Raw genomic sequence first — 20116 nt, forward strand, 5'->3', positions numbered from 1 at the left:
ATGCAGGTGTGAATGTTTTAAAACTTAAATTGATAAATTAGTGTTGCTCCCTGAAAGATAACTTGTTTTTATCATTTTATTAATGTGCTGCTTATATAATTAGAGCTTTAGAAAACTGATATTTGATTAATTAACCGTCTTGAGGTGGTTTATTGTTCATGTCTTATATTTATACAGTTGCACTTTAATTAGAATCTGGATGTGATATTTTTTGGAATAACGAGTTTTCTTATGTGTTTAATGAGTATGTAATCATTATATATTATTTCTGAAAAATAAAAATACAGATAAAATATATGAACCACTCATTAAAACAATATTATATATTATTTTTAATTGTAATTCCACTCAACATTTTCTACAGGCAGCACCTGTAGTAACACATTTATTCACTAGATGGCGCACTTAAAGCAGAAAAGGTTTATCTTGGTTTAAGTTTCGCTACATTTCATGACGTCAGAGCCGCTAGAAGTTGAGTCTGAACAGAGACCTTCATCATGATCTGAGCTCCTCCTCTTCCTCCTGTGACAGACAGAGGAGATCTCAGAGGAGCAGCAGGAGGAAGAGAGTGAGGAAGAGGAGGAGTCCTGCTGCTGAATGAACGGCTTGTTGGAGTGAAGAACAGGATCTGCTCAGAGGACTGAAGTTCTCCTCCTGCTGCTGCATCAGGTCAGACCTGCTCACTAACTTTCACCTTTAGCTGCTTTTTACCTTCAACCTTTGAGGTGGGCGGAGTCAGAGCTGCTTCATCTTCATCTTTAACGTCTTCATGTCTGGAAACAACCTACAGATTATCTCAGTTTCCCAGGTCAAAGGTCAGTCTGATGGCCTTTCTGCTGCATGTTCTCCTGATGTTTGGTGATGAAATGAAGAGTCTGTTTCAGTTTTCCTGTTTTCTTCTGGCTGCTGCAGAGAAATGTAGATGAAGGATCATCAGTCAGACTGAACTGCTGCAGCCTGTTCAGAGCTGAGATGTGATTCAGTCTCACATGATGGACAATTATCACCTGGAGACTCTTTAAATGTGTTTTATCACATTAATGTGTCTCATCTAGCTGTTTTCATCAGAACCTGAGCTGATGACCAGAACCAGATCAAAGCTGGTCACTGATCAGAGTGAGATCAGCAGCTGAAGCTGTTTAAAGTCAGACATCATGTATCAACCAGCAGCTTCATCAGCTGATGGTTTCCTCCTGATCTCAGACTCTGAAGCTGCTCTGGGAATCAAACGTGTCGTTTCTGTGTGAATCTCTGAGGCTGAATGTGGGAACCAGAAGCTGAGTCTCTCAGCTGTGAAGGATGTTTGTGAAACGGTCGACTGACAGGAAGGAATCTGCTCTGATTAAAACCTGCAGCATGATGGGAAGTTTTCAGGACAGAAAAGCTTCAGATGAACCTGAGGTTGAACTCTCAGTGCAGCTGATGAAGATTTTCATCTTTAATCAAGTTGATCATCATTAACTGTTTAACTGGTCAGTCCAGGAGAGAAGAGCTTGAAGAAATTAAATCTCCTTATAATAAAGCTGCAACAAAGGTTTGGGCTACATAATTCAATTCATTTTTAGATAATAAATAAAAAACATTTCATTGTCTAATGAGCAATTACAGGTTTCATTTAGTGAATATTAGCTGGTTTAAAGCAAATGAAACATCTGCAGCTAAAATAATACTTTTATTCTTTTAGAATTAAAGAAAGATTAATGTTGAGTTAATCTTTCTACTTAACTCAACATCAATACAGTGTTGGGCTGATCTGTTGACTATTTTAATAATCGGGCAGCAAAAGGTGTTTAAATGGTGATTTATTTTACAGAATTTAAGCTAAAACTGTCACTTGATGAGTTCTGTGTTATCTTAAATGCAAAATGAAAACATGTTTTGTTAAGTTTTACCCTAATTACTGCTCTGAGTGTGTTGTTCTTTCAGAAAATGTTTTTTTTTTTTTCGGAGTCTGTATTTTCCAGTTAATGATTAATAATTTACTAAATTAGTTGACCAATGATTGAAATAATTACTAATTTCATTTAGTTAAATTAATATGCCTCACTCTGCATTTCAAAATGCTAATTAATTAGAGCATCTTTGCTTGTTTGCTGCTTTTATAAGGTTGAAATTAGTACCAACCTGTCATCTTTTGTTGACGTGTTGGTTTGGTCTTTAACAGAATTAAAATCTTCTTAGGACCCCAAAAAGGCTCAGGTCTGACCTGCATCCAGTTTGTTACTGGGAGACTGTGGTTCTTACTGGACTAAGGTTGTGAAGCTGAGATGGCAACATCATGACCTGATGTGACATAAAGCAAACTGAACATCAGTTTATCTGGAAATAAAACAGTTTCTTTTACTGGACCATCAGAGCTGCTCTTGTTTTGAATTGTGTTCTGTAGTTACTACGTCTGTAGCAGATTTATACGGATTTTTGGATTCATTTAAATAAAATGAGTTTTCACCAGTAAACGTTGAGCTCTGGCTTCTAGTTTCCAGTGTTTGTGGTTCAGTGTGAGAATCAGCAGCAAACTGTTTCCGTCCTGATAACAAACTCTGTTAATGACAAACACAGACGGCTGAGAGCGTTCGCTGACCTCAGTCTCTCTCTCCCTCTGGTTCCTGGTTCTGTTGGTTCTGACAGAATCAACAGAACCTGCTGATAACAAACATTCCCATCAGTCAGAGTCACAGTGCTGGGTTTTATCTGAGGCTGAAACTGTTATTGATCTGCTATCAGCTGTTTGTTCACAGGTCATATGACTTCATCGGAACCGGTACCAACAGAACCGAGGAGTTTCTGTGACCTTCAACTTCTCTGCAGGAATCTGTTTTTATTTTCTGTTTGGATCACATGAAGAAAATCCTCCAAACTTCTGTTTCCTTCATCGTCTTCAAATCAAGCAAAATCTGTGTGAAATGTTTGTGCAGCAAAGTTTTTGTTTCTACTGCTGCTGTTAAAAATATTAATAAATGTTTGCAGAGGTCATGAAAGGTCAACCAGTCACCGACCCCACTTTAGCAAAATCAAGCAAAAGTGGTGTCAATCAGTTCTGCTATGTTTGTGCCACAAAAACTTTTATTTGTGCCGCTATCATTTTAAAGATACTAATGAAATAGTTTCCAGAGTTTATCAGAGGGCAGCCAGGAATATCTTCAAAACAAAAGCATCACAAATGGAAATTTCTGCTGCACAAACGTAGCAGAGTTGATGGACACCAATTTAGTTTGAGTTTTAAAAAAGTGGGGTCTGGTTTACCTTTGATCTCTGGAAACATTTTTATCAATTCCTTTGAAATGATATAAGAACAAACAAAATTGGTTGCAATACAACAATTATGTTTGTTTTCATTAATATCTTCAAAACAAAAGCAGCACAAACAAATTTTATCAGCACAAATGTAGCAGAGTTGAGGGACACCTATGTAGTTTTATGTCATAAAATTTGATGGGGCCAGTTGACCTTTTATGACCTTTGAAAACATTTATTATCTTTAAAATGATAGCAGCACAAACAAAAAGATTTCCTGCATAATTTTGACACCAATTTTGTTTGATTTGAAGAAGGTGAGGAGACCAACTTCACTCAGGTTGTTCTGTTGACTTAAATGGAAACAAAGATCAATGTTTAGATAAAAATGCTTCATTTGGAGAAAGTTGGTTGTTTTTAGCAAATATTGAAGGTTTAAAATCCTTGTATGGCAGCAGCAGAGAGTTTGAACAGGAAAATGACCAGCAGGCTGCTGCTGTTTGTTCAGAAAATACAGATAAAATAACCAACCAGCCACACTTGGCCAAATATCTACGACATCCAGCAGACATGAAGAAAACATTCAGCTAATCCCTAAAATAAGTCCAAGTTGGTCATTAGTCTGTTCTATAAAACAGAGTATTGGTACCATGGTTGATAGAAAAAAATACATTTTAAGTTGAATTTCACATATTTACAAAAAAACGTGGTTATGTTCTTATGTCAAAAAATTGTACATTTGCAAGAAAAAAATATAATTTTCCATGATTAAAGGCATAAAATGAAACATATTTTCTGACATAAATTGTGGAATTTGTGAGAAAAAAAACTAGAAGTGGACGCCTGAAACAGGATACAGCAAAACGCCTGAGAAGGTGAAGAAGAAGCTACAACATGGCTGCAATGACTGGGAGAATTTTGATGCTTGAACTTGCAAATTAAGATTTTCAACATCAGAGAGTATCCAATATTTTTCTTGTAAACAAGAATCTAAACTCAAGGTTATGAGGTTTATTTGGAGGAAATTTCAACCCCATAATTAAAAAAAATGTGAATATTCACTGATGTCAGAAAATCCTCTGTGTTGATTATTTTTCTACAATGACTTTGACACTTAATCATAGTTCTCTAAACTGCAACTCCACAAAAAAAAAGATGACAGATAAATTTTAAGACTGATCTTAAAATTGTTGGATTGTTGAACTCAAGTATATTCAGTTTAAACCAGCCAGTTAGCATCCAGTCATCCACCTGATATTAATCTTTATTGTGAAAACATAAAAAAGATTTAAATATTGTTTTTTTCTTAATTTCCACATTTATTAATCTAATATTCCTGTTATGTTTCTTCTAATGCTATTTAACTCTAAATTGATCTGTTGGAAAGCAGCTTTAACTGGAGTCCTGACAGTTTCTGATGGTTAACGTTGAAATATATATTTATAGTAATAATAAATATATTAAGTTTGAAACTTATAATGAAAGTTGAAGTTTTCTTCATTAACTGATGATCTGATAGTTAAGCAGACGTCTGTGTGTGTTTCTTCCTAACAGCATGATGAGTGATGTCCGGCTGTCTGCTGCTCCTCCTCCTCTCTGTGAGGTCACAGCTTCACCAACAGGATGTGGTTTCCATAGCAACGAGCCTCCAGCTTTCGTCCTGCCGCCTCGAAACGTCAGGGTCAGTCTGGGGGGAGACGCCCGGCTGGAGGGGAAGGTGAGGCATTAACTCCAACACTAACATGTCAAGATCACATGTTTCTAAATAATTTATCACTTTACTGAAGCTGCAGTCGCTTTAACAGAAAACCGCTGTGGGTGTGGATCTCAGTTCAAACGACAGGAAGCCGATTGATAAACAGAGCTGCTTAATTCTTCCTCATTTGTGGTTTTCTTCATGTTTATTTTCTCTGAGTTTAGATCAAAGCCTCCGAGCTGAATGAAGAAAATGACTTTGCAGAATGTAAATAGTTTTACAGTCTCTCTCATCTCAGACTTAACAGTTTCAAACTTAGTTTATGATGGAGAATAAAGCTGCTGAAGGTTTAATAAGAAGGTTTTCTTATTCTTAATAACACGCTATCACTGCTCAGTTATAATCTCTGGAACATGCAAATATTTTTTAGTTCATTCACTTGATAATAGATACGAATAGTTCATGTGTCAACTAAAAGAAATCATGAATGGAAAAAGAGCAGAAAGATTTACAAGCTTATAATATCTTATAACTCATTCACATATACAGAAAATTAGCTTTTCTGCTTAGGAAATTATTAGACATATTTCAAATATACAAAAATAAACCAAAAGTACACAATACATCAGCTTTTTCCATCCCATATTGCTTCATCAAAATTATTTTGAAATGTATTTTAAAGGCAGAAATAGGTTTAGAAAGTTTTTCAAAAACCCTTTTGAATTATTTGAGTTATAACAACATTTAATTTCCCTTTGGGATCATGAAAGTATTTTTGAATTGAATCGAAATGAATGTCAAGATTGTTCCATAAACTGACACCTTCAACTGAATACATTGTTCGTTGTTCTGAATCTAAATGTTTTGAAAATCTAAAGACTCTTCATCAAAGTGTTGGAGCAGAAAACGAGGAGCATCTCTCGTCTGTTTGCCTCTGAACTCAACATCAGGAACAAAACTCAGAGCTGCTCTCAGGTCAGATCAGGACCGTCTAACTGAATCAGTCAGCTGACTCAGTCTGCTCTGTTTTACTCCTGCTTGTAAAAAAGGTCCGACGCTCTTAGAAACAGCATTTCTGCTCCGGCGCCTCAGATTTATCTGTAAGAAGAATGTAGGACTAATCCCAGAGCGCCTGAACGCACCGTCAGTCCACAAGCATGATAGATGGAGCCGTAAGCCCTGATAGCTGCTGAGCTGGAAGTCGTCAAGCAGTCGCCACATCTGTACTCTACGTGCTGCACAAACAAGTCCCGCTTCAGGCTGTTTGGGTTTCTGGTTCTGGTCTTCATGGGTCAGTCAGAGACCAGCAGCACCAGCCTCAGTTAACGCTCAGCTTCACTGATTCAGTGAAGCTGGTTTCAGCTGCCTGTTGGCAGGAAATCCTGAAATCTAAACGTATTAAACTGGTTCAGCAGGAAGTTTTTATTTGTCTCATGTGGAGACATCTAGTGGTGAAGTTGTAGATTGCAGCCAACAGAATAATTCAAATTTTTCTTTGAACAAGTTAGGCTGTTGTTCTGCACAAAACCTGTCAATTACATGTTTTAATATAAAATCATTCTTAGACGATGAGATTTTATGTTCGTTCTGACTATTTCGACCTCCTTTCAGAATGAGCTGTTTTAGGGTTGTCCTGTCACTTTAAATTCAAATAAGCTGCTGCTGGCCACACCCCCAACTCAATGTTTACATTCACACATGAAAATGGCTGCAAACAGATGTGCATTTATGTAACTGTACACCTTTGAAAAGCAGAAGTAGAGCCTCCTGCACAACCAACAAGAATTCAGCAAGTGGTTTCTGGATGACAAGTCAGTAACAAAACACTTGTCTTTTCCAGCAGCCATTGTACAGCAAATATACAGCAGTAAAACCAGCTGACCAAACATGATGGAGATCTGATTGGGTTGCTGAACGGGTTTGGATGGGGTTGCTGGGTAGCTGTGCCTGTCAATGTTGACTTAAAAATCTTGAGGTTTTTGAAATGGCAAATTTTTCTGACACCAAAAACCATTAACTCATTGCCATTTGTTGTCTGTTTTTGCTTTTTGTTTTTTAAGCCGTTCAGGCTCAAATGGAAGAACAAAACTGTGCAAAATGTGAACTTTGCATAAGTTTTCCAAGTTAATTTAGGAGCTGTTGCTGATAGAACTTTATTTTGAAAATATTTATTATCAGTTCCTGCTCAGACGGTGCTTTCAGTGACCTGTTGGAAAGTTGATTCTTAAACCTTTGGTTGGAAAAACTTCAATTAGTTCATAGCGAAGACTTGAAACTGAGAAGTCTGAGTAGAGCTGTTTGGTTTGTCAGTCTCAGGATTTCTGCAGCTTTCTGTAGTTTGTTTTTTGCTTCTTCCCTCAGAACAGGATGTTTTACTCGTAACAATGTGCAGTTACATAAATTACTGAATCTGTTGGCCCAGTATGTTGAAATGTGAGGAAATGCATGCCGGTCATATTTTCTATTGATGTCTGCTCATACTTAAGGAAGATTAACTGAGTGTGTTTTATTGTTGCAACGGTAAAAAGTTATGTTTGAGGATTACAAGTTGTCATAACAAAGACATTTTGAACAATGTCAACTTTATATTAAAAGTGTCATGATTTACCAAATGACAATTTATGACAACAGTCATAAATATTTATGAAGACTTACTCATGTTCATGACAGGTGTTATGTCATGTTTATGACTGTAGCATGACAGTCTTATTCACAACCCGTCAAATAAAGTGTTACCAAACTATATATCTACATACAATAAATTCATGATTTATAAGACCATCAAATGAAATAATAATCTAATAATTACAAAAAATTAAAACTTGAATGTGAAGCTTTTTAAAATCAGTTTCTTCTATCTGTTTTTGAATGAAAGTTTATATCACATGGATCCACTGTCAGCATCTGGTCACATAAATTTCACTGAGGCTCCATTACTGTGAACATCAACATCATCAGTTCCACTGCTGTCAGTGCAGCTCATCTGTTTTGTTTCTCAGTCTACAGGGTGGAGGTGGATTCAGGAGAGGAGTCTGTTCTGCTGCCATTTAAAGCTGCAGTCTGTCTGCCTGAAAATGTCACAGTAAAGTGGACGGGAAAGACAGGCAGGATTGTTCACAGGTATCAGTCAGAGAGTTTATTAAGGACTGAAAAACAACTATGGCATAGCAAAGACAGAACGGAGATGAAGCCAAAATTTAAATGTGGAAACTTGAGTTTGATCTTGAAGTACCCCACAAACAGAGACACTACAGGGAACCTACACCTGCACCGTCTACAGAAGGGAAAAAATCCTGACCATGAAGCAAGTGGTGCTCAATGTCAAAGGTCAGTACTGTACAGGTGCCTGTCATAAAATTAAAATATCATAAAAAAGTTGATTTATGCGTATTACTTTTGTCATCGTGAAAGAAAAATATAGAACCGGTATTGGAGTTATATAAAATCCAATTTACAACTTGCTCTCCAAGGTGCTGGACAATGTCTCGACAGATGAACCTGTCATAAATTCAACATACATCACATACAAAAATTATTTTTTTGAGAACTTCAAGATGGCTCTATATGACAGAGGAAGGACTTAGAAACATATATACTCCAAAAATATTTAATTAGACTGTTGTTTATTAATAAGAAAGTAACATAATATCCACATAATGTATAGAAAATTGAATTATTTTTGTTTAATTCATTTTCAGTTGTTTTTGTTTGTTTATTGCAAGCTAGTTTTCATCTTATAGTCCCTCAAGGTATAATCAATATAAATGCAATATATTACAGTGTAATACAGACAAATCATAAAGTTTCTGCCAAAAAAATGACAAATGAAAAAAAATTATCTACAAGGAAGATATTAACATATTACAAATAAAAAATAATAAAAATCCATATAGCACAAAAGTTCACCACAATATAAACAATACAAAAAAAACTGAATAAAAATAATGAATCACAATATCAGTGCCTGCATATTTGATTATCAATGAGTCATATTTTCAAGTTTGCAGAAAATTATTTAAAAGACTCATATGTTCTTATGCTTTCTGATATTTTATTCCAGTCCTGAGAAGCTTTAACTGAAAATGAGTTCTGACCAAATATACTACATCTGTAGGGACAGAAAAGTCCTTAAAGGCACCAATGTGACAAGAGCTTCAGTTTCATCAATATTAACAAAGTTGAGCTTCAAACAATTAATGTGAAATAATTATTAAGAACAACATTAATTAAGAATAAAAAAAATGTTAAACATGAAAACATTTTGTTGTTTTTTTTATGATAAATGTTTTCTCATCAATATGCGGGAGTTTAGAGCGATGCGCGCTCCCGCGACAGGGCATGCGCAATTCTCGGCAGCTAGACAAGCTAGTTGAAACAGCTGAGTCACACCTAGGGGAAGCTGCATGAACGAGCATGAGAAGTGAAAGTGAAAGGGACTTTCATGCTTATCCAACGCCGAAGAAGTGAGGGGACCTTAAATTGACACCATAATCAAATTTAAACTATTTTCTGTTTTAGTCTGAGGAGGTGTTTAAATGAATCATTAAGAAATCCTTTAGTAAGGATTTGGCATTTAGGAAGATGTGGCTGTTAGCTGCGTTTGTGTTCCTCCTGTACGGTAAGTTATTTTTTCCCCCATGCTCATAAATTTATTTAGTCAATCTTTTTTTTTCTTCCTTCATAGTCAATAAACAATTTTTCATTTACATGCTCAGCAATATTTAGAAATGTATATTTTTTAAAGCAGAAGAATCCATGTCTACTTCTCCAAGTTTATTGTAAATTGTGTAATTCCTAAATAAGTATAAATAACATATGGAAAATAACGAGTATCTTGATAATAACTACGTCATGCAGAGACGTTGTAGGATCATGTCACCCGCTTCGGATGTTATCATCCCGTAGAATGGCGATTATCAGTGGTTATCAGCCCCATTGAATGGCCTCAGTTGGTCCCTGCTCTACCTGCTAGCAGGCTGTTATCAACCGTTATCAACCATTCTATCGGTGATAACAGCCGCTTGTCGCTAATAGAACCTTTTTTTTAACCTTTTTTTAAAAACCTTTATCTATAATTTATCTGCGAATTTGAACAGGATATTAAGAATTTACTAAAAATACAAAAGCCAAACGTATCCGTCATAAGATTTTAATTAGGTATTGTAATAATCGTTACAGTATTTAAAAACAACTCACTAAAATCTAAAACCGGAGGGGTTTTTTTCTGTTTTGTTTATTTTTGTTCGCTTTTTTAAAGACCTATATTTCCAATATGCCTTTTATTTCTTTGGATTTTTTCCAATAATTCACTCAAAATAAATGCCAAAATTTAACATACTTGGTTAATTTTATTGGATCTTTACAAGACGTGTTCTCTCAATACATGCCGTGTTTTTATCTTCCGGTCGTGCAATTTTATTTATATATATTATATATTTTATTATATATAAGCATACAATGAAATTAAAAGGTATATTCTAGATTTATGCAGTGTTATGAGTTGTTCAACCTCATAGCCTTCCACTAGGTGGCAGTATGTACATCCGAAGTTGCTTGCAATCCATTAATAATGATAAGAAGAAGTTAGGGTTGGCCCTAATCTTATTTTTAATTTAAAAAATTACTAAAATTAAAAAATACGGATGGATTTGCTCATATGATTATATGAAAATCTGTGTTTGTACCATATTAAAATGTTTAATATTTGTATTAGTAGTAATAATAATAAATTACGGATTGCACCCGACAAAACATTAGAGAAGAAGAAGAAGAAGAAGCTTACGTCATTCGACGCGACACTTTCCACGGTCGGAGCTGGTGAGTAGCCCCTGAATCTGTCAAATTAAAATGTAGTAAAAAACCTCAAAAGACCGAAAGTCTACATTTATAAATCTGCTGATGGTAGTTCTATGAGTTAATGTTAGCGAGTATGTGGCACAGCATGTGTTTGTACAGATTTAGACACGTTTTTAACCCTATTTGGTAGAAAAAAAGGCTACTTTAGCTCGCTAAAGTAGCCTTTTAAAAGCCAGTCAGGTTCAAATGTAGCTGTCCTTCATACCTTTAATAACAATGTGCTAAAATTTTGTTTTTTTATTATTATTTTATGCTTCTCGGTGTTACAGTATTTCTGTCTTCTTTCTGTTCTCTCCCACTTTAGAACCATGCCTAAATATAAGAGCAGTGTCCGTTGTAAGACCAAAAAAATAAAAGTAACTCGGAAAACCATCGGTGCTCGGGCAAAATTTTCCTACATTCCCTCACATGCAGGCTCATCTGACACCAACACTGTTTTTCCCTCATCACATGATATTTGTACTGAAAACTCAAAGGAAGAAGGGACCGCGTATACCAGGGCAAAAAGGAAGGAGCTGAGCCTATGGGATACACTAAAACAGTGGTCCCCAAACTACAGCCCGCGGGCCAGATGCGGCCCGCCCCCACATTTGGTCCGGCCCCCTGAACAATACCAGAGTATTTTCATATATGTGCATTTTTATTTGATAAGTTGGACTTTTGCAATAAAATGTTCCTTAGTAATGAACTTTATTTATTATTAACTATTAGTTAGTAACTATTTTATACATGCATATAATTGACCCTAACCCTTTTTTTTATGTGGAGAACCCAGTGTTATTTGGTTATTATTTATTTCATAAATAGTGTTATTTCCTGACTTTTGTTCTCTGAAGAATCCAGAAAAGGTTATTTGATTGTGCTTTCTGAAAAACAATACATTTTTATGTTTAGCACTCTTACAATCGTCACACTTTTTCTGTTACAAAATGACCCCGGCCCCCCATCAGAGAAGGGACAAGTTATGTGGCCCTCACAGGAGAAAGTTTGGGGACCCCTGCACTAAAAGATCAGGTCTTGGAAGAGTCCTATAAGTCCTCCGCTCCTTTCTCTGACATGTGCTCTGTGTGCAAGAAACCTGGAGTATACCGCTGTCTGGAATGCAGCAGAAGCAGTGTTTTTTGCAAGGATTGTGTCTACACAGTACACATAAATTCTTTGCACCTCCCTGAAAAGTGGAATGTAAGTTCATTTTTGTTGAATGTACTAATAAATATTGTAATTGATATGTATAGAATGAGAATGAGTTCTTAATTGCATAAAATTCGGTTTTTCTCTGTCCTTTTTTGTGTCTCTTTAGAAAACCTGCTATGAGGCTGCTTTCCAGCAGTTGGTGTTGCATTTAAGTGGGGATCACAGAACCCATGTTGTTTACTCCAGAGATGTAAAGACTTTTGTCAACACAGGTATGTTTTTACACTATGTAATTTTTTAATTAATTAATTTTGTGTATATGTGTATGTATATATATATATATATATATATATTTATATATACTGCTCAAAAAAATAAAGGGAACACTCAAATAACACATCCTAGATCTGAATGAATGAAATATTCTCATTGAATACTTTGTTCTGTACAAAGTTGAATGTGCACAACAGCAGGTGAAATTGATTGTCAATCAGTGTTGCTTCCTAAGTGGACAGTTTGATTTCACAGAAGTTTGATTTACTTGGAGTTACATTGTGTTGTTTAAGTGTTCCCTTTATTTTTTTGAGCAGTGTATATGTATATATTCTACAAAATTCTAAATCTTATTTAGTAAAATTTATGTTTTCACTTTATGATTATTAATCTTGTCCCACGTGAATATATGTTTATGTGACTTTTTACTGTGGAATAACTTTTTATTCTTCTTTGTTGTTATTTATTTATACTTGGATACACAAATATAGAAAACTACATAAATACATAGATTGGAGGGGAAGCTCAGTTAAAGACAACACATGTTAAGTTAAACACAGTTAAAATGGCAAGTCTGCGTTGGTTTGTACATGTTTAAAGAAGGGATATATCATCCATCCATTGCCTTCTGCTTATCTGGGGTCAGGTCACCCAAGTAACAGCATAATTAAGGATTCCCAGACTTCCCTCTACCCAGCCAATTGGGCCAGCTCCTAGGGTGTAATCCCAATACATCCTACACCAGTGGTGCCCAAAGTCGGTCCTCGAAGGCCAGCATTTTGCAGGTTTTAGTTCTGTCCCTGGTTTAATGCACTTGGATCCAGTGATGGCTCAGTAGAAGAACATTGACCTGCTGGAAAGGTTGTTACCACCACCACAGAGAGAACTAAAACATGCAGAATGAAGGTGCTCGAGGACGAATTTTGGTCACCCCTGTCCTATTCCATCTTAGAAGCATAGATGTGGCTCGGTGGTCCCTAAAGGGAGCAGTAATAAAAAGATCAACTCCTCATATGGATATCATGTATTTGTTATACAACTTATAAAATCGAAGTATAAGTATAACACATATTGTGGACTGATTTAATTCCGAGTTCTATAAAACAGTGTATTTATTGACTCTGTGAGATAAAAAATGGAATGAGTTTTCAGTAATCTTTTTTCTTCCTTTGTCTTTTTAGGTCATCTCATTAATTGCACAGTTTGTTTTTGTAAATGCGAACCTGAGGTCTGCACTCTTCTGAAGTATGGCCTTTGGCCTGCTTCACTGGAGAAGCCACAGGCTGCTTTTTCAATGGCTCTTCTTGAGCTATTTGTCCATCTTTCTTTGGAGTGCCAGGTCTCTGTAGAGGGATTCATCAACACCTTACGGTGGAAAAACAATCTTACTGTTATGGAGGTAGAGAGAAAAAGATATGTCCTAGTAAATATGTCAACAATATTGCAACTTTTTTATTCTGTTTAATATATTAAATATTTCTTTAAATTAATGTCACTGATGGCATTTCCAGTAGACTAGATGTGTTATTTACTGCTTTCTCATTTAGAATTTTTTTTTTTACAGTATTTATTTATTTATTTATTTTTTTTACTTATGTACCTTTGGAATTAATAGATTAAACATAAGTACTGTGACTCTTTTTACTACAGGTTAATATGCTGTACAGAGCCCTAGTAGGAGAGTCTATTTCCCAGTTTCGCCATTATCACTTCCGACGAAGGTCACTAGTTGGCCTTTGTGACCAATTTGATGATGGCACAGTGTGCCCGGCATGCATAAAGGTTGGACACACTGAGATAAATTCGTAATATACTTTTAGAAGACATTAGTACAATGGACAAATGTCATTTTGAGAGCTTTCAGACTTATCCTTATTCTTGCTGTTTATTTTTCAGACTGATGGCACTGTAATTGTGGCTTTGGATGCCAACTTTGGCCTCGTACGAAAAAAGAGCTCTGGAAGTAGTATCACTGAGCCATTGCAGGGTAACAGAATGTTTGTCAGGGATGAAGATGTTGAAGAGTATGTCGGGTCAAATCCTGACAACTGTCAACCAACAGAGGTGAGTAAATATCATATCTCATTTTCCATTCTGGTAACTTTCTTGTTATTTATTTTTAGTCAATGCTTTTTGAAAAATACCCTTAAAAGGAATTTTATGACAGATATATATCTATTTTTCTAATTTTAAAATATTTTCACGTTCATTTATTTTGACACAATTTGTATATTCCTCAAGTTTTATGTGTTTCACTGAGGACCTCTTTCCTTCATTTTTTAGAACTGTAGCAAGTTTAAAGCTGGCAATGCACTTCGTTCCCAAAACCAGCAAAAAAAATTAGACATAACTGCTGTATTTGGAGCATCATGTCGCCACGAGGTTCCACTGATACTTCTTAACATGACACATGGAGAAAGGTGAGTTTTTAAAGTGTATTTGGATGACTTTAACATAACATCATCCAATTATTTGAAAGACTCTTGGATTATTTTTTATACATTATCTTATGCTGTTATCAAACTATTTTTTTTAACAGACTTGCATATCCTAAATATGTCATCACAGAGCTGATGAAAAAATATAAAGAAAAAAACATTAATCTGCATGTCATTTATGACATTGCATGTGTCCTGTCCAGACATTTCCGTGTGAGTATAATTCTTAATGTCCGAGTTCTTTATAATATAACAACAATAGTGACACACTGTCTGTCATTGAACAGAAAACTGGAGAAGGAATCCCAAAAGGACTTTCCCTGGCGGTACCAGCATTTCATGTGTATGGGCATAAACTGCAGTGTCAGGTATTTTTTTTGGTTGTTCTAAAGTTAGTCTACCAAATTGAACATCTTGTTACGTCATATATACATATTGTTCACCCTGTTGCTATAAAGCTGCATGACAATTGAAAATGAGCTTAATTGTTTCAAATACCATGATATATTCCTTTTCTCTTTTCTTGTTCTGTTTCCAACACAAACTGGATAACATCAGTGTTATGTATGGTTTTTTGGCCTCAGCAGTATTTTCATGACACTTATGTGTTTTTGCTTATGTACTTTGTATATTTTAATTGTATTGCAGCTCCAGGGTTAAGTGTTATTTATAATTAAAAATTTAATATTGAGAATATTTACTTATATTTTCATTATTAATTATAATTTAAAATTTCATATGGCCTCCAAAAAACAACATTGCCATTGATAATAACTTTGGTGTCCATTTGTAATTGTTACAGGCCTACATGATGTCCAATATATTAGGCTCAATATTGGGTGTTGCACACTTTACAGTAATGATTAATTATGTTAATCAGATCATGTACAGCACGCGACGAGTTCCTGGATTTGGACTAACAGATGGTGAATGCATGGAGAGGTTATGGTCGTTTTTGAGAAGATTTTCTCGAGTGACTAAAGAGATGACTCCCTCCCATCGCCTTGACCTTCTCACAGACGCACTCCTGTACTATGGTAGAAGAAAATCTGCAGATCTAGGTGTAGTATATGTCCATAGTTTATTTAATAATTTACTGAAACTTTTGTAATTGAACTTCAAACACTGGCTGTTATTTACAGATGTGCAGCTTTTTCAGAGGTGGGACAAAGCCGAGAAGATTGCGAGTATTGCTGAGGAAGAGATTTCTGCAGTTTTGAAAGAGTCACCGAGTAAGCTTGTCTTAATTGAAACCTTTTGATTGCAAAAAAAGTTTTGTATTCATTTATTTATTTTTCCTTTGTCCATAGTAAGCATTTCTGAACATGACCTACAACAATGGATGGAAACACAGAGACATGTAGCCCAAGCTGCACATTTAAAAACTAGAGACAAAGGTATGTTTTTTTTTGTTTTTTTGTTTGTTTGTTTGTTTTTTTCATTTGTGTCAAGTGGCAATGTTGTGAATGTCATTTCAAAGCTGCTTTGACTACATCTAAACAGAGTTTGAATATCTTTTTTGACTATGACACTTGTAATGAACTGGATTGTTTATGGTTCTTAAATTAATTGAACTATATTACATTGAAATTCAAAAATGCTTTGTGTAGCACCCCTCCATGGGCTGCCACATTAACGTGGTGGAGGGGTTTGAGTGTCCCAATGATCCTAGGAGCTATGCTGTCGGAGCCTTTATGCCCCTGGTAGGGTCACCCAAGGCAGACAGATCCTAGGAGAGGAACCAGACAAAGCGCAGCCATAACACCCCTTATGCATGACCACTGGAGACAGTCTTCCCTTGCATGGACGCCGTTCACCTGGTTCCCGTTTTGTTGCCAGAGCTGGAGGTGTGGCACATTTCAGTGAGCCTGTTGGCCGTGCTTTCAACCATGCACCCAAGCGGCCGAAAACAGTTTTCTATGCAGGGTGCCTTAGTCATATAGGCCGACTGCTGCTAAGCGGAAGAAGATGTACGGATGTTTATCCTAAAGGGAAATTAAATTTTGATGTAATTCGTATTATTTCCAATTATTCACAGAGATATTGGATTGTTCAATAACATACATTGTTGACTTATCTACAGAGATTGTTCCAAGATGGAAGAGGAACTATGTGATGAAGCTGACCGAAATCAACCAGCTCAGGTATGATCCTTTTTTGAATACCAAATCAGTAGGCAGATTGGTGGTGTGTCTGTAATGATGAGGGCGCTGCAAAGGTCTGCAGTTTTTAAGACATGTAGTAAATACAAAAAAAATTAGTCAAATGTCTCGATTTGGTGGTTGTTCCATGTTCCTAACCTCACCTATGGGAAGCAGCCTCACTACTAGGCACTAACCTCAGACATGCATAAGATAATGTATAAACATTGTGAAATACTTACACAAGACTTAGAATGTTGCCACATTAATGACAAAGTATTAAGTTCAGCTAATTATACAAGCTATGCCAATATAAAGTCTTTGTTTTCATTTTTAGATCCGGATCACATAAACAGGAGTCACTCATTGAAGATGAATCACAGTAAGTGACAGAAATTTGTACTCTTCTATATTTGAACAACAGTTCTCGCCTCAAGTAAAGAAACTGTGCGTTGTTTTTTTTTTTTTGTTTGTTTTTGTTGTGGTTAGGCTGGACAGGGATCTTCGAATAATTGAGAGACACCATGGTGTAAAACGAAGGCGGCTCCCTTCGGATGACATTTTCCAGAGAACACTGAGAGATGTTGACCAGGAACTTAGAGGTCAGCTGATACGACGAGCACAAAATGAAGCAAGGGAGAGGACCACTCTTCTCAACCTGAAAAGAAGATATAATGGTAACGCTACTTCTTTTCTTGACTGTATGGTCATTAGCAAAATTGAAGCTCAAAGGTCTTGTGGTTGAATCCCAGCATGTGGTAAACCTAAATTTAATCTTTATGTTATCCCTGCACCATGCATATGTTCACTCTGGGTACTTAAGCTTCTTTATGCAGTGTAAGAAGTGACTGGTTTATTCCAACTTGTCCTTTGTCATGGGTATGTGCTTTTGATGTGTATGGTTATTTATCTTTGGTGTATGAATATGTTTCTTGGGTGTATCCTGTCTTTCACCTAATGCCCGTTGTAAATAGGCACAGATAAGTGAGTATTGTAATACATCCATTTTCTAATGGACATTCAATGATCTTATGCATTACTGCAGATATTAAGTCACTGTAAGAACTATCAGTCTTTATATTCTGAGGATAACTTTTTTAAGAGTACAATTAAAATATCATTCAATTATTGGCAGTAATAGATTTTGACCTACAAACTGAGATTTCCTTATGCGAACTTTAGTGTCATGTTGAATATCTTGTGTAGAATTGGCTGCCACTACTTGTATTCACAAAATCCAAATTGAGATAAACACTATTTCAGATGTTGACCTTTTATTATGTTTAACATACTTCAATAAATGACTATTGTATCATGTTTTCATATTGTGTTGGTTGTATTATTTTTTACTAGTATTTATATTTCTTCTTTCTTTACAGATGGACAGGGAGTTGCTATAAGGCTGTCCAAGCAAGTGACTGCCTGTAACAGGAAACTGAAGAAGATTGTTACAGAGTACAATAATCTGCAGTGGCCTCCACAAACTGGCATCTTTCCATCACATTTAGAATTTCGAGAATTGTGTGATGCCTCCTCCCAGCTGTACACATTGTTTGATGAACAAGTGAGTAGAATTGATCTAAAGGTTTTATTCAACTTTCTACATGCTGTTATTCACTTTATGTTGCTACTACGCTTTAACAAGGTTCCACTTGCAATTGTTCTCTTATTTTAAAGATTGAAGATCATGGTGTTGTTCCAAAGAACCTAAAAAGTCGAGCAATAGAAGCCCTGCATTTGAAGACTAGGGCAGCTGAAGAAAAGCTTCTACTTAAGAGAGAGATGAACACTGTCATTTTTCACCTTCATCAACAACATGGACATTTAAGTTCAGCTATAAATGATACTGCAGATCCTGGTTCAAAAGCTGTACTTCATCAAAACATTATCATGTTAGAAAAGAAAATGTACAGTGCAATGAACATGTTCAAGAGGTTTATCGAAGTTGGTGCTCCTCCTCCAAATCATCACCTACCAGAGTTTAACTCTTATTCTCAAGCACTTATGTCTCCAGATCTACATTACATAGACTATGATGAAAGCATTGACGATGGAGAGGATGAAGAGGATGATGACGACAATGTTGACAAAGGAGAGAACAGCATAGATTGTGAATCATCTTCATGATTTATGGCCACTTACTGTCCTATGTGAAGAGCACATATTCCAGTATAAAAAGTTCATTGTTTGATGATTTTCATATAAGCTTTTTGTTCTAACATCTCAGTTTATTGCTTTTGATATTGTTGAGACATATCTGTTTTTTAAGTCAAGCTATATATAATCAAGGGCATTTTAGTTTTACTCATTACAGCTTTGTACTCTTTTTCACATTTATTAATGTTCTTGTTCAGTATGACATTGTTAATGACTAAACTTCATTTACAGTTTGAATTTAACTCTTAATTTTGAGATGCTGCATAATGTGCTTTACATAATATCTTTAAATTTGGGCACAACAACGAAATAACTAAAACGTAGTGGACAAAAATTTTGTGATGTTCATATTTGAGAAATATTTGACTGTTATCCAAGAATTACATTATTTTGAAGGGCACTACTCTGTATTAAAAATTCATTAAGAGCTACGCCAGTGTTTCTGTGATATTTCAGACAGATTTCAAAACTTACGACATGGACTGTATGAATGTAGGGACTTACAAACTGGTTGATTTGATTTACCTTCCTGGTTTTAGTAAGAATGCCAGCAGCACCATAATATATCATCTGCAGTTGGATGATTGACTACTTTTTTAGGAGACCCCTCACACCAGCATCCAGGTTGAGTGTTTGCTGTCTAAGCGCTCCTTCCACTGCTCCACCACTCAGATGGCTGCACAGACTAGTGAGAATTATCTTACTGTTAGATTTGCATTTAGTTTTGCAACTGTAAGGACATGTACATTCCTGGTTGTTTAAAAGGTTATAGAGCAGTTAATATTAGTGTTGATGTTTGCGTTTTTCAGGAGGGCAACGCGAATATTGACGTCCTTCACACCAGATATTACATTAAAATTTAAGCACACAGCGGGACGGATCAGGCAGGAATATAAAGACAGAGAGTCTGAATAACACCAACTGTATGTCAGAAAATTCTGACATGTAGTCTTATGTGATTTGTCTCTGCTTACATAAAAAAAAATATATGGGCCACTTTGGAAAATGGTAACAAACCATTTTGGGACCTATACTGTCTGCCCTCTTTTTTCCCTTATGGGGCCCACCTAGGTATGCCGGCTGGGGCATTATGACATAACTGTTTGTAACCTACCTGAGAAAGCGGCAACATACAGTCATATGAAAAAGTTTGGGCACCCCTATTAATCTTAATCATTTTTATGTAT

At 35.8% G+C, this 20116-nt stretch overlaps 1 protein-coding gene across 3 annotated transcripts; it reads left to right on the top strand.

Annotated features, from left to right (window-relative positions):
• Positions 1-548: 548 nt before the first annotated feature.
• On the top strand, positions 549-19360 carry LOC111609322. 3 transcript variants are annotated; one of them, XM_023337117.1, is made up of 19 exons: positions 549-815; positions 4789-4951; positions 7930-8257; positions 11737-11968; positions 12087-12192; positions 13375-13592; positions 13844-13975; positions 14090-14257; positions 14477-14613; positions 14733-14844; positions 14919-14999; positions 15512-15692; positions 15774-15863; positions 15942-16028; positions 16715-16775; positions 17110-17154; positions 17262-17449; positions 18152-18336; positions 18450-19360. In XM_023337117.1, exons 3-19 carry the CDS (start codon positions 8115-8117, stop codon positions 18897-18899), a joined length of 2616 nt encoding a protein of 871 aa, XP_023192885.1. In that variant the 5' UTR covers positions 549-815; positions 4789-4951; positions 7930-8114; the 3' UTR covers positions 18900-19360. The 3 variants fall into 3 exon arrangements, with proteins under 3 accessions (XP_023192885.1, XP_023192886.1, XP_023192887.1); XM_023337118.1 differs by having other exon boundaries at positions 549-669; XM_023337119.1 differs by lacking the exons at positions 549-815; positions 4789-4951 and having other exon boundaries at positions 8167-9548.
• Positions 19361-20116: the final 756 nt, after the last annotated feature.

This window comes from Xiphophorus maculatus, chromosome 7 (genome assembly GCF_002775205.1).
Source record: "Xiphophorus maculatus strain JP 163 A chromosome 7, X_maculatus-5.0-male, whole genome shotgun sequence".
In the NCBI taxonomy this organism is placed as follows: Eukaryota; Metazoa; Chordata; class Actinopteri; order Cyprinodontiformes; family Poeciliidae; genus Xiphophorus; species Xiphophorus maculatus.

Excerpts from the sequence above, each read along its gene's own strand:
- LOC111609322 (XM_023337117.1), top strand. The coding sequence starts at position 8,115 with ATGAAGCCAAAATTTAAATGTGGAAACTTGAGTTTGATCTTGAAGTAC. Across the intron at positions 13,593-13,843 it reads ACAATCTTACTGTTATGGAG|GTTAATATGCTGTACAGAGC; the intron begins GTAGAGAGAAAA and ends TTTTTACTACAG. Across the intron at positions 13,976-14,089 it reads TGTGCCCGGCATGCATAAAG|ACTGATGGCACTGTAATTGT; the intron begins GTTGGACACACT and ends TTTATTTTTCAG.